At 37.6% G+C, this 14,966-nt stretch overlaps 1 protein-coding gene across 17 annotated transcripts in view; it reads left to right on the top strand.

Moving 5' to 3' along the window:
* NRXN1 (neurexin 1) overlaps nt 1–14,966 on the top strand; it is a 1,264,827-nt gene that overhangs the window by 526,140 nt on the left and 723,721 nt on the right. For all 17 annotated transcript variants that reach the window (XM_056118460.1, XM_056118477.1, XM_056118503.1 and 14 more), the window contains one exon: nt 2,367–2,805. In XM_056118460.1, the coding sequence (XP_055974435.1) occupies nt 2,367–2,805 (439 nt within the window). The remainder of the gene's footprint in view (nt 1–2,366; nt 2,806–14,966) is intronic.

Genomic DNA, 14,966 nt, shown 5'->3' on the forward strand with positions numbered 1-14,966 from the left:
AAAGTGAAATTTAGATTGGTAACAACAAAGTCTCCAATGGAGACGTTACTGGGCCCACTCAAGCAAATCGATGATCAACGGGAGGGCCTTTACTTTACTTTTTTTAACTGAAAAGTCAGAGTGGAAAGTTACAAAACTTGAAAAGTTATCCATGGAAAGTATTTTCTCTAATTCTAAGTATCTCTAAGAAAGACAATGTTATGTCAACTTTCCTAGCCTAAAGATCTCATTCTCTTTCCTGGAAAGTATACAAGAATTTGTACAATTTCTTTCTGTTATTGCTTTTTTTTGTTTGTTTGTTTCTAATAAATGTTTGTAAAACATAAAACTTTATGCATATTTCTTTAAAGAACAAAAAATAAACTTTTATTATAATACCACAAATTTGGGACTGGAGTGAATGCACAGCGGTTAGGGTGTTTCGCCTTGTATGTGGCTGACCCAGGTTCGATTCCCAGCACCGCATATGGTACCCTGAGCACCGCCAGGAATGATTCCTGAGTACAGAGCCAGGTGTAACCCCTGTGTATCGCTGGGCGTGGCCCAAAAACCAAATAAATAAATAAATAGGAAGTTTGAAAGAGCAGGGCTAGAACTGAGAACACTGTTTTGTTCCACATAAATAAACTATAAAATACCAATTATATATGCTTTCTTAATTTCTACTTCCATTTAATAGATTCATTTAGAATGATATATGCTGCACTAGATCATAGTAAATATAGAATAGTTATTGATTGCATGCTAGTTAGTGTAGTAAATATTTGTTGAAATTTTATGATGTACCTGACTTTAGCTCCATCATTCCTGGTGTAACTCAGGAGACCATGTGTGGTGCTGATAATCAAATCTGAGTCTACTCATGCAAGGCAAGCATCTTATCACTATCTTATCTCTTCAGGTCTGGATAAATGTTGCTGCTATGAGAATTTTAATTCCTTCTTATAAGAATTGGAATAGTTATTTGGACACAAATAGCTAATTTTTTATCTTGAAATTAATATGACATGGCTTTGGAAAATGTAATTACCACTGGTATGCATTTTATAAAGAATGAGCAGGATTATTTACTTGCGGGGAGGGGGGTGATGTAGAGAGGCACATCCTGTGATGTTGCTCAGGGGTTACTCCTGGCTTTACACCCAGGAATCACTCCTGGTAGCACCCAGGGGACCATATCGGGTTCCGAGGATCAAACCCAGGTTGACCGAGTGCAAGGCAACTTTTCTACCCAATGTACTATTGTTCTGACCCCAGACTTCTTGTACCTCTTGTCAAAATATGGATTTTTAAAGATGATACAACACAGGCACGTGATATCATGAGCCCTGCCAGGGGTTTTATTCAGGTCTTCTTTGAACCCGTGGACTCTCAGTAAGCATTGAAACTGCCCTGTCAATTTAGATAAAGTAGTTGGGAAAAGGAGTGTATAGAGCAAATTTTATTCTGCTTTCATAACAGTTAAGGGCTGGAGCGATAGCACAGCGGTAGGGCGTTTGCCTTGCACGCAGCCAACATGGCCGACCCGAGTTCGATTCCTCCGCCCCTCTCGGAGAGCCCGGCAAGCTACCGAGAGTATTCCATATGCCAGACACAGCAACAACAAAGTCTCCAATGGAGATGTTACTGGGCCCGCTCGAGCAAATCGATGATCAACAGGAGGGCCTTTACTTACTTACTTTACTCATAACAGTTAAATGTGAAATGGGTGAGTAAAAGCAGTTGGATAGATTTGGAGCAAGCGCATGTTCCAAAGATACCTAACACTATCCAGACACTTACTTATATAGGGCATGAGCACAGGAAGCTTCTGCATCTTAGTCGCATCTTCTTGTTTATATTTTTTTGAGAAAATTAAAAAAATTCTATATCATGGTGTTGTAATTGTCTTACAAAGTCAATATATAGTCCAGATGTGTTTAAAATAAAATATATCCTGTATTTTAAGGAGGGCTGAAACACGAAGGTATCTAATTTCAGATATTTCAGTGATTAGGGAATAAGAATAATCCTAATTCTTATATTTAAAAAAGAGTAGCAGCTGACCAACAAAAGCACATGACTCTTTTAGATGCATTTGCAGATACTTGGATTAATGAAAGACTTGTGCAGATTTGTTTTAATCAATTGAGTCAACCACAGGCAGTTTATAGGCAAGCATACATTGTTTAATGAAATTATGTTGGGATGGTTAACACTCAATGTTTATACTTAAATTTCATTTGACTGAAAACTGTCTTATACATCAAAATTTGCCAAGCAACATATGCCTTTTCACAAGCTCCTTGGAGTGTATACAGTATAATGACAACTACTAGACTTAAAAATATGGGGCCAAATTTCTCACTGCTTTCTTCTGCCTACAGGTTGTTTATAAAAATAATGATGTAAGGCTGGAGTTATCTCGGCTTGCCAAGCAAGGAGACCCTAAAATGAAGATTCATGGGGTGGTAGCATTTAAATGTGAGAATGTTGCAACTTTGGACCCCATTACCTTTGAAACCCCAGAGTCTTTCATCTCTCTGCCTAAATGGAATGCTAAGAAAACAGGATCCATTTCATTTGATTTCCGCACAACGGAGCCAAATGGCCTCATCTTATTTAGCCATGGTAAACCGAGACACCAAAAAGATGCCAAGAACCCACAGATGATAAAAGTTGACTTCTTTGCTATTGAGATGCTGGATGGCCACCTCTACCTCCTCCTGGACATGGGGTCAGGTACCATCAAAATCAAAGCCCTGCAGAAGAAAGTAAATGATGGAGAATGGTACCACGTGGACTTCCAGAGAGACGGACGGTCAGGTAATTTTTCTCTATCTTAACGTTCTTTATTTTCCTCCCCTCTCCAGTCCTCAGTGCCCCTACAGAAAGAAAACCAATACATATTAAACATTTCTCTCTTTGGGGAAAAAATGAAAGTATTATTTTTTGTTTCATAAGAAGAGAGGCTAATTAATCATAGTCAGGCATCAAACCCCAAATGCTCAGATGGCTTCTAGAACACTTTCATAAATGAACACTTATTGCATAATCAAGCGCTAAATCTTGCAAGAAATTATATCTTGAATTTTCAGGGCTCTTGTATCCCTAATTTGTCTGTTATGTCATTGGATATTCAGAGGTGGCTTGAAGTGGCAAACACAGAATATGAAATTTTTTCTATAGCCCACACATAATTCATTTGTTATAGCCCCTTAATTTTGTTTTTTATTGAATCACCATGAGATACAGAGTTATCCAGTTTGTTCATGACTGAGATTTAGTCATGAAATGCTCCAACACTTACCTCTCCACCAGTGCACAGTTCTCACCACCAATGTCCCCAATTTAGCGCCTGTCCTTCCCACAGTTCCCCATCCCACCCTCACAGCTTGCCTCTGTGGCAGATACTTCCTTTCTCTCTTAAATTCATTTTAGGCACTGCGGTTTGCAATGCTGTCACTGAAAGGTTATCATTCATTTCATTTTACCTCCTTTCATCACTCAGCTTTTTCGTACAGAGTGATCATTTCCAGCTATCATTGTCATGGTCGTCCCTTCTCCGCCCTAGCTGCCCTCTTGATGGCAAGCTTCTTACCATGGACCAGTCCCCCTAGCCCTCACTTCTACACTCTTTGGGTATTATTCACAATTTTTATATATATCACATAAATCAGTGCAATAATTCTGTTTGTCCCTCTCTCTATTACTCTTTTCACTCAGTATAATAGTCTCTATGTCTATCCATGTATAAGCAAACTTCATGACTTAATTTTTCCTAACAGCTGCATAGTATTCCGTTGTTTAGAATGTACCATAAATTCATTATCCACTCATCTGTCTTGGACACTTGGGTTGTTTCCAGATTCTGGCTCTGGTGAATAGTACTATTACAGCCCCTATTTTTGTCAAGGTGGATCACTGATCTCAAAAACATTTAAATCAATACAATGAAATCCACATTTTAATGGCTTAAATCACTACAATGAAATCCACATTTCAATGACACTGACCAAACTCAGTTGTCATTCAAATTGCTTTCCCTTATGATGAAATGATTTTGGAATTCTACCAACAGAGATTCATTCTTGAGGCTTCCTTTGGCTACATTCTTTCCCTAGAGGCAGGTATGTGTTTGGGAGTAAGGAATATCCCCTAGAGGGCTGAAGAAGTAATATTTACATAAATAGAAATTTTGGAGTGGATTTAGGGGGCCTAACGAGTTGAGTAGCATTATGTTTTGAGGGCAGTATCACCTTGATGAAGGAAATAACATTGTGCATACCTAAAGAGAGAGAAAGAAAGAATTTGACAGGAAAACAATGGTAAATTCTGTTGCTTTCTTTATTCTGTGCCCATCCCATGGTTATCACTCCAATTAACATAGCAAATTATCTTCTTAAAATAGAAGACAATAGATGAATTTATGTCTTCTCACTCTCCTGCTCTTCCCTTTCCCTCATCTGCTTATGCACTTCACAATTATTCTTCAACCACCTGTCCAGAGTGTTTCTGGTACACTGTTACAGAAAGGTTGGCAATAACTGTTTTACCATCTTGACTAACCACAATCTGTGGACCAGTATGGAAGACAGGTGCCAGTCAGAGCTGAACAAAGTTTGTAGAACCCTGTACTATGCAAGCAACTCTAGGGGTTCTGCTAGATATCAGTGTAAGCCTAGAGGAGAAATTTTTCAACAGGACTGAATTTCTTCCTTTGCTAAGTACATTGGTAATGACCCAGTATTTACTGGTCCAGGGAAGTGGAAGATCAACCTGATGGGAAATAGGATTCTATATGCTTGATCAATCAAATTTAGGAAGCACAGACACGATGCTATTTACTGCTTCTTTCAGATCCAATCATCTGTGACTATCTATTTGCTTTAGAAAGGCCATATTAAGTCCATTGAATGGACCGAATGAGGACCGATCAGAGGACTTTAACATGGTCTAACTCTCCTCCACACATTTTACTTTCATAACTCCCTGGTAACTTATTTATTTCTGGTTTTTGCTTCAAAACTGCTTTCTTATTTATTGTAATTCATGCCATTTTTCGTTTATTGATCAAGATAATTAGACTTGCCTTCTCAGCAATTTATTTTTCCTCCAATAAATTCTAAATTTAGAAATGGAATGCCTGAAATTAGGCAGAGACCTATTCTCTGGAGAAGGAGGAAGGGGAGGGCTAGAAAGATGCCTCTGGTTCTCAGGTATCTTGTAGATGATCTTTCTGATTCATCCTTCTCCTCGAGAAACACATCCCTAACGTTATTTCATTTCCCAAGTCCACAAGGAAAACGAGTCACTTTTTATGTGATATGTACTATATCTTTCTTTATCCCCAAGTCTTTCTGATTGCTGGTAGATAGGAAAAGATTTGTTTCTGCTGTGCTACATCAATTCCACTGGGGACTGATTTTCCGTTTTGTTTTCAGTCTAAGTAGAGAAGCATCCAATGGTGGAAATGCAGAATCCAGCAGAGTCCCTCTCCTCAGTGGCTACCAGTTTATTACTTCCAGAGTTAACAGCTAATTTGCTGCTTAGGAACTTCCGAACTAAAGACTCAAAAAGCCAATAGGGACATGAGCTAACATGGTACTCTGAAAAATTAATTTGTTGATGCTTTAGATACCCTTAAAATCTATCTAGAGTAAAAATTTCAAAGTCACTTAATGGAATATTTATCTTTTCAGTCAGACTTTATAACAGTTTTTAAATATCACCAATCAGATAAAGGCGACTTGTTTAAGAATTTGAGAGAGGCAGAAAGTCACATTTATGTCAATATATATTCAATTAAAAATGAGACATTTTCTAAGAAATACATAGTGTAATGATTTCAGTTAACATTAAATAACACACAAAGGAAAATAATGTCATACACATGTGCGTATATATGTTTGCACATGTACATACACAGAACACATTTTACATATAAATAGTACAAAATTAATTTGAGTTTGCAAAATAGGATCTCTTATTAAGAGAAGAGTGACCTTTAATTCACTCACATTTTTAAATGGTTTAACCCTTCTGTTGATTGAACCCTTTTGATCATTGTATAATTGAAACCCAAGCACAAAAATTTGTAAGTCTACAACTGTACCTCATGGTGCCTCACTAATAAAAATAAAAAATAAATTCAAAATAAAATAAAATAAATTCAAAAAAAAGAAAGAAAAAAGAAAATTGTCATACAGAGAAGAATCTACTTCAGTTCTCAAAACTTGCTCTTTCCAGTTTTGTTAAGACACTGTGCTTTGCAATGCTGGTAATAATAATTAATAATTTAGTGAATATATCTTACCAACAATACCGTCACTGCCAGTGCCTTCTTCCTCCAATAGTATTCCAAGGATCTCTCCCATCCTCAAAGACGAAAGGAGCTTTGGGAGGGTTATTTTGCAGCCACAAAGGAAAAAAGAAAGATTTAGTATGATTTGTGGTGTTTTGATGCTCACATACTTATATTTTAGATTAGTGAGTTGCCACAAATAAAATCAAAATTTATTCACTAAACTAAGTTCTGTCCCTTACTAAAATTGGAAGAGAGGAAGAAAAGGAAAGCTTTGTACTCGCTCAAGGGAGTTTAATGCAATTTTAATAACTGCAGCTGTTAATATTTTATATATAGTGTTTTAATTAAGTTCTATATTTGAACACTGCGATAGTTTGGTATAAAGAAGCCTTTTAAAAATTGAATGAATAGCTCTACTAGCTTCTTTTTTACTTAAGTGAGGTTTGTGCTTTAAAGTTATAAAATGCTGAGATGTATAGCTCAGATAAAACGAAGAAACACGATTTTAAGAAATAATTCACTTACCTATTTTTATATCAGTTTTCCCCCCAGAGACTCTAATAAAATTGCCTTAATATAATACAGGGGGCAGGGACAGTGTTGTTATAACAAGAAGAAAATGTGAGATGCTTTCTGCCTATGAACAATGAAGATAGTTTCAATCTAGTTGTCTAGGATACACCTAGCTGAATATTTATAAACATTTACTAAGTCATGTTATTTCTGTATTAAAGTAGAGGCCTTAGAATGATCATTTTGCTGTTGACCATAATAAATATGTAAGGGTGAGAGCAATAACTATTAATTTCATGCCTTGGTCATGTTGATAAGAGACATATTAAAATTACATTTCGTAGGTGTACTAAATTCTTTCAGTATATCTCAAAAACCAATTTATAAGAGAATCCTTATAAAGGGAATATTTTGGCTTTCTTTTCTTCCTGTTTATATCCACAGGATCTGGTACATTCTTATTCAATGGTGGTTTCTCAGTAAATATTTGAGATAGCACTGTGGCACTGTCCTCCCGTTGTTCATCAATTTGCTCAAGCGGGCACCAGTAATGTCTCCATTGTGAGACTTGTTGTTACTGTTTTTGGCATATCAAATATGCCACGGGGAGCTTGCCAGGCTCTGCTATGTGGGTGGATACTCTCGGTAGCTTGTCAGACTCTGAGAGGGATGGAGGAATTGAACCTGGGTAGGCCTCCTGCAAGGCAAACTCCCTACCCGCTGTGCTATATCGCTCCAGCCCGTAAATATTTGAGATAAAAAAGAATAAAAACATTTGACTTTCTCAGAGCATTTCCACTTTAATATCCTCCAACTAAGAGTTTCCTCTTTGACTGGGAGAGCAGTTGCACCTTTTTGTTGGAAGTAGCACTGTCACACTGTCCTCCCATTGTTCATCGATTTGCTCGAGTGGGCACCAGTAATGTCTCTATAGTGAGACTTGTTACTGTTTTTGACATATCGAATACATCACAGGTAGATTGCCAGGCTCTCCAAGAAGTGTGGAGAAATTGAACACGGGTGAGCCCTGGTCAGCCGCGTGCAAGGCAAATGCCCTACCCAATGTGCTATCACTCCAGCCCTAGTTGAAAGTATGATATTGTAAGGATTTGTGTTACTTCCTGAAAACAGTTTGTTGCCTAGAGATCCCCAGACTCTGGCCCACTCTTCCAAATACAATCCCACCTGCCCTGCATGCCCGTAGATCCGGTGGGGGGGGGGGGCATAAGCAGGGGGATAAACGTTCGTGGGAGAACACCTGTGAGCTCACTTCCCAAATGACAAGCTGCTATTTAGTGAATTTTATTCAGTTGTCTACTTATTTCCGGCTTCCCAAAAAATGTCGGGTGCCAAGCAGCCAGTACCTGAGGTACTTGTCCACCAGGCAGGGTGGACCGATGCAGCTACCAGTGAGTCCAGTGACTTTCACCCCATAGTGGCCGATACCACTAGCACCATATGAGAAATAATATCCTTGTCTGGCAACTTTCCAGGAACTGTTTTCCAGAGAATCTGATTTGATGATAAACCCCTTCTTCCATTCTGTGCTGTGGAAAGAGAAGAGGTGGAAAGGACCAACCACTAAAGCACACACTTGGGCCACTGAAGTACACACGTGGGCCACTAACATATACACTCGGGGCCACTCTACTCCCCACGTGCCCTGGAGCTGTGTCCACCAGCTGCCTTTTCTGGTCAGCAGACCCAGGGGCAGCCAGGAGCTGAGGCTTGCGTAGCCTTTATGAGCTATGATCAGGTGGCCAAGGAGGAAGCGTAGAGAGCACAGGTTGGTTTTGTGGCTCTGTGTCTGATTAGGGCTTCAGGAAGTGAATATCCTCCCTGGATAGCTTAGCAACCTAATAGCACAAAACCTCTCAGTTGCTGAGTTAATAAAGACAATGAAGAGCCTCATTACTCGACAGCTTTGCAGTACCCCGAGTTGTACATTTTTTAACCAGCAACAACCCCCTCCCTCCCCCTCCCCCGCAAACATACACACTTTCCAAGTTTCCTCTCCTTCCTCCCCTTTGTTCCCTAACTGTGTACAAAACAGTTGCCCAGTATTGAGCTACAATGAATCCTCTTAAAATTAGAATGAGGTTAATGACTATTTTCTTAGGGCAAGATATTGTTTAAATTTGTTAAGCTCTTTGCCTCAGTTAAGAATATCCTCTTAAGTATTTTTATAGCAAGGCTGTCTTTTTTTTTTTTATGAAACATCACGATACATTGGAATCCAAGAGAACGTTTATTATTTTTTTGTCAAATTCAATGTGTGTACTGCAGGGGACAGCAGTCTCTCGGCGGTTATTCATGGTAAGCCTACATTTAGCAGCTAAGAAGCCATTGAGATAGGAATTGAAGTCACATAGAGTTCTAGTTTTAGAACTAGGAATTACAGTGAGAAAGGCGCGGGGCTCTCTCCAGCGCACATTATTAGAGGTTTGGCGTAATCGCTAGTAGAAGCGAGCAGTATTCTCCAGCTTTCTATTGCAGCACTGATGTCTGTGCGCCATTCTCAAACTACCATGGTTGAGACGATTAGATTCTCCTCGTTGAATGAGCATTAGACAATTCTGCTTCTAAACTAGTATTTTCAACTTATCCTGTGCCTATAAACCTTCTTGCCATTCTTCTCCCTGGTACTCTGTTGCATAAATTGAAATAATATTGAATTATTTAAAAAGTAGACCACTTTTTTCCAGATTCACAAACAATGAGCATCAAGCAGAAGACTGAAACCCTCTATTAAAAGGAAATATTTTCCATATTTTCTTCCAACCCTTGTTAAAATGGACATATATTTTATATAGTCACAGTTATAGTGCAGGCATGGTTCCGCAATGATTTGTTAATAAATAAGCTTTTTATTTATTTATTTTTTTGCTCAGAAATATCTTTTGAATATTGTACTTCTTGGGATTTGTGAGTCCAATCAGAGTAGGAATTTGCAGAGGAATCTTAAAGAAGGTACATTGGTTAATATCATTCAACTATGTTGGTTTGTCAATAAAACTGTCAGAAAACATCAACTGTACTCATTTAAGCATTTAACTAAGTTAGGGGACTTCACTACTTTATCGCACTGTAGCATTAGTCGTCACCCATGACGGATGTCATATTATTCTCAGCTAATGGGAATGTGCGTTCTCCTGTCTCATGTAATCTCCTTGGTTGGAATCCCTGCCCCCAGCTTATGCCTAGATTTATCTCTCACTGTAAGTCTGATTTCAGTGGATGAAATGGAACAGTTATACACATACGTGTGTAAATATTTCAATATCAAATAAGTATTTATCATAAAATAGATTATTAATTGGTACCCCTTCTTTGTAGAGCTAGATAGGAAATATTTAAAGTTCAGTGAAAGGCAATTTCTGGAAGAGAATAAATAACTTGGTGTTCACAATGTTATGTATTTGCTGTGTGGGCTTAACAAGTATCAATTAAACCCGCAGAGAGGGTTCTTGTTCTGTAAATCTACTCCATCTCTTTTCTGATTGATATTCACAACTTCCATGCTTTAAGCATGATCATTTAATACTTGATAAGTCATTTACAAGTCATATGTACATGTTCCTATAAGTATGCAAGTACCTGTATGTGGGCTTGTGTTCATATGTGGGAATTGTGCTAGCATAAATATGTGCTATTGATGAAAATATAAAGACAATTTGAAAAGTGCTCAATGGAAAATTAGTTTCCTAAACACTTTTCTCATCAATGATATCTCTCCCATGTATGTAGCTGCTTAAATAATATGGCATAAAAAAAGTCCCAGGAACTCCCTACACATTTATATAGATAGATATATACAGATAAATTTACTATAAGCAAAATCATTCTTTCCCAATTATGGAATTATTTAATAACCTACTGAGAACATTTTCTCTTCCTTCTATTTTTCTTTTTCCATTTTTGGGCAACACCCAGTGGTCCTCGGTACTTACTCCTGGCTCTGTGCTTAGGGACTCTCTCCCAGCAAATGAGGTGCCAGGAATCAAAACCAATTTGGCTGCATGCAAGGCAATATCCTAACCTCTGCATTCTCCCTCCTGCCTGATTACTGAGAATTTTATCTATGGCATCCTTTGTAGTGTGATAACAAAATAATTTAAATACTTCAGTATTTATATTTCACTCTGTTTATGATGGGCATTTAACTTTGTTTTTATTAGTGAGACACCATGAGGAACTTTTTAAAGTTTTAAGTTTATGGAATCCAGTTCTCTTCTGAACTAAATCTGAATAATCACTGTAACTTTCCTCCCATTGTTCATCGATTTGCTCAAGTGGGCCCAGTAACGTCTCCATTGTGACAATTGTTACTGTGTTTGGAGTATCGAATATGTCATGGGTAGGCTTTGCCGTGCAGGCAAGATACTCTTGGTAGCTTGCTGAACTCTCCAAGAGGGGCGGAGGAATCAAACTCGGGTCGGACATGTTGGCCACTTGCAAGGCAAACGCCCTACCAGCTGTGCTATCGCTGGTCAGAAATCCGAATAATGAATAGAGAAATTTGACATTTAAATACAAATTATTTTAAGCACCAATTTTTCCATTTTAAAATATTTTTTATCTTAAAGGAAACTACTGACCATTTATGTATTTAATTTTGCATAAAAATCACATTGGGACTGAATAAATATTATTCGGATTAGTTCAGCAGTGAGTTAGTTGCATAATGCTTGCATAAAAATCTGTTTCTTGTCACCAGACCAAAGTATTGCCCATTGTAACACACTAGTTTATGTCCTTTTGTTTCTTGCTTAAAATTTTGAGTGAATTAAAACTTAAAATCAAACTTCAGATTGTTTTTCACTCTATAATCTTCATGAAGTGGAATACCCTAGGGGAAATAAAAACTGACTGAGAAAAATAATGAAAACTAGTAATAAATACCAAACCAAATCGGGAAGTTGAAGATTATGTGTTTATAAGCATAGCGCTTGCCATGTATGTTTGAGACTGTGAGTTCAATATCTGACATCATACACACAAAAAACTTGTGAAATTGAGAAGTTGACTTCCATACTTGGAACCAATTGATTGTGTTAGCAAATTTCCCCTTTTACATATCACTTCACATAAAGTGTGGATTTAATATTTTTGCTTAAGAATATTCTTAAATAACCATTCTTGTCTATTATCTTTTTTTTTTTTTGGCTTTTTGGGTCACACCTGGAAATGCACAGGGGTTACTCTGGCTCTGCACTCATGAATTACCCCTGGCGGTGCTCAGGGGACCATATGGGATCCTGGAAATCGAACCCAGGTTGGCCGCATGCTAGGAAAACGCTCTACCCGCTGTGCTATTGCTCCAGCCCATCTTGTCTAATAATTCTTATTTTTCCTTTTGCAAATGTTGTATAAATGCCAATATCATGAAGTGTGGTTCTCCATTAGTATTATGAAATAAATAATTATGATAGACCAATATATCTGTTTTTCTGCTGCAATAATTAACTTTTTAAAAAAGTTAAGATGTTAAGATACTTTGGGTTCCTGAATATTGAAGTTTGAATTACTGATCCAAATAAATCCCTAAGAATGTCTACCATCTACATAGTTTAATAGCTCAAATGGCCATGTTTACATAGAAATTTAGTTTATCAGAAAATTTAAATTTATAATTAGAAATTAGAACACAATTACAGTACATGAGGGCAATACTCAGCTACTACAAAAGGAACATATTGATATTTGTTGTTCTGGGAGGAAAACTGAGAGTTAGCTTAAAAGTATACACAAGTTTTTGTTGTCCTTACAAAAGTTATTTATAGGACTAGAGAGTTTGGGGATTACAGCTCTTAGCTTGCACACGCCAGCCCTGGTTCAGTCACCAGCTTCACATATGGTCTCCTGACACTCTCAGGTCACTGAGCAGAAAGCTCCAAGCACCGCCTGTTCTGGCCCCAACACCCTCCCTCTCCCCCACTTCTAAATTTCTAGTTGTCATACTTCAACTCTTGGAAAGTTTACTTTCTGTTGATATTGTGTTAACTACTGAGTTGTTTTTAATTATCAAAAAGTAGGGTTTAAATATTCATGTGTTCCACTACATGACCCAATTTTAATGAAATAAGAGCTTAGGATATTTAGTTCTTCAGGTTTACTCTGATTCATATGTATATCTCATATGTTTATATAAATACAAATGTTGTGGTGGTTGTCTCATTTTTGCCTAGATGAAAAAAACTTTGATTCACATTCATGATAAATTCATTGAAATAGTTAGGAGATGCATTTATTACATTATGTTTTGGGACATTTGCAAACATTGATTTGGGTTAGACTTCATAATAAAGTTTAAATATATTTTCAGATAAAGATTCTACTCTGTGAACATTCAAAATGTAAAATTGTTTTCATTCCCACTTAAATTAAGTACAACCCTACCCTTTTATTTGACATTTTGTTTACAAAGAGGTTTTAAACTGAAAGTGCACTTAGATTGGCCAAATATGTGGAGAAAATAGTAGCTGATTTTTAGTCTTTGTTGTTTTGTTCTATTATGTTTGCAGAACAGTCCAGTAACTGATATCTGATACATGCGTTTACTTGATTTGACAACTTCACTTGAATTGAGATCTAGATTAAAGATTGATTTCCCCTAGGGTTATATTCTAAAGTAAAGTTGGGATTGCATTTTTCTCTCATCTTTTCTTGCTTCACTTTCCAGTGACTACTCTAAAATTGTCTTTCAAGAAGACAACAAGGAGCTATCAGAAAATTATCTTAACCTTTTATGACAGTAGCCACTAAATAAGTGTAGAAATAAATCATGTAGTTTTGTCTCCCAAGACTACACTCAATAGCACTGGAGTATAGACACCGTGTGCTGAGGACTGAACCCATAGCCTCACATGGACAAGGGATGTGCTTGATCCTTAAGACTCTAGTGGTTTGGGGGCTGAAGCGATAGCACAGTGGGTAGGGCATTTTCCTTGCACGCAGCCAACATGGCCAACACAGGTTCAAGTCCCAGAACCCCATATGGTCCCCTGAGCACCGCCAGGAGCAATTTCTGAGTGCATGAGCCAGGAGCAACCCCTGAGCATCGCCAGATGTGACCCAAAAAGCAAAAAAAAAAAAAAGACACTAGTGGTTTTGAACTTTTGGTTTTCTGCCTTCCAGTTGATCCTAAAATATTCTTAATGGTTCCTGATTATTACTATGATTTATAGTAATCAACTTATTTAATAAGGAGAAGATATCAGCTTGCCTTAGTGATAACAGAATTAAATGTTTCATTTTGAGCTTTTGTTTCCCATTATCTCTGTCATTTCTCTTTCTGTATATGGTCTGAGTGTGTGTATTTGTGTGTATGTGTGTGTGTGTGCGAGAGAGAGATATAGAGAGAGAAAAAGAGAGAGAGATTTGGTATTGGTGCATGTGTTGGTCTACAAGAAATTATATGAAAATAAGAGATCACAGAACTAGTCTAAACACAGAGCTATCATTTGTATTTCTTTGGTCACAGCAAACACATTCATAAATGAAAACAGTTTTGAACTTTCTTAGAAAATTTTGTGCCAAGTAGGCACTAAGACAGCATGTATAAAATTAGGAGACCCAGTTACTCCATTGTCTCTGTCAGGCAAACTGTTGGTTTGAAACTTGTGGTAGCAGTTTTGCTTCCGAGAGGGAAGACACGCGTGACAGCTCTCCAATGTTCAGAGCTATGAAAACTATGGGGCAGGTCACAGAATGAGCTATTGAATTCTCATCACTCAGGAATCCTTTGCGCATCCTTAGCGTCAAAATCGCATATTCTAAGGTCATAGGAAGGACAGAACGATTTTCCCAAGTGTTTTCTTACCACAGCCTTAGAAGAAAATCAAGCCTATTAATGATTAAAAGAGCACATGGACAAAATCCCATACTAAGTGCAGAGTGATAGTACAGCAGGTAGGCCATTTGTTTTGCACTCAGTCAGCCTGGGTTGTTTCCTTGGTGCCACATATGGTTCCCCATGAACCGCCAGTAGTAATTCCTGAGAACAGAGCCAGGAGTCACCCTTGAGCACTGCAAGGTGTGGTCCAAAACCCAATTCACCTACCAAATCACATACTGAAAATAAATCCCCACTAGATAAAAACTGTCCTTATTCACTGCCTTGTGTTTGCTAATGTTTATCTCTCAATATTGTCTCGTCATCTCTAGG

The sequence above is a fragment of the Sorex fumeus genome, unplaced genomic scaffold (genome assembly GCF_029834395.1).
Source record: "Sorex fumeus unplaced genomic scaffold, SorFum_2.1 ptg000003l, whole genome shotgun sequence".
NCBI classification, from domain to species: Eukaryota; Metazoa; Chordata; class Mammalia; order Eulipotyphla; family Soricidae; genus Sorex; species Sorex fumeus.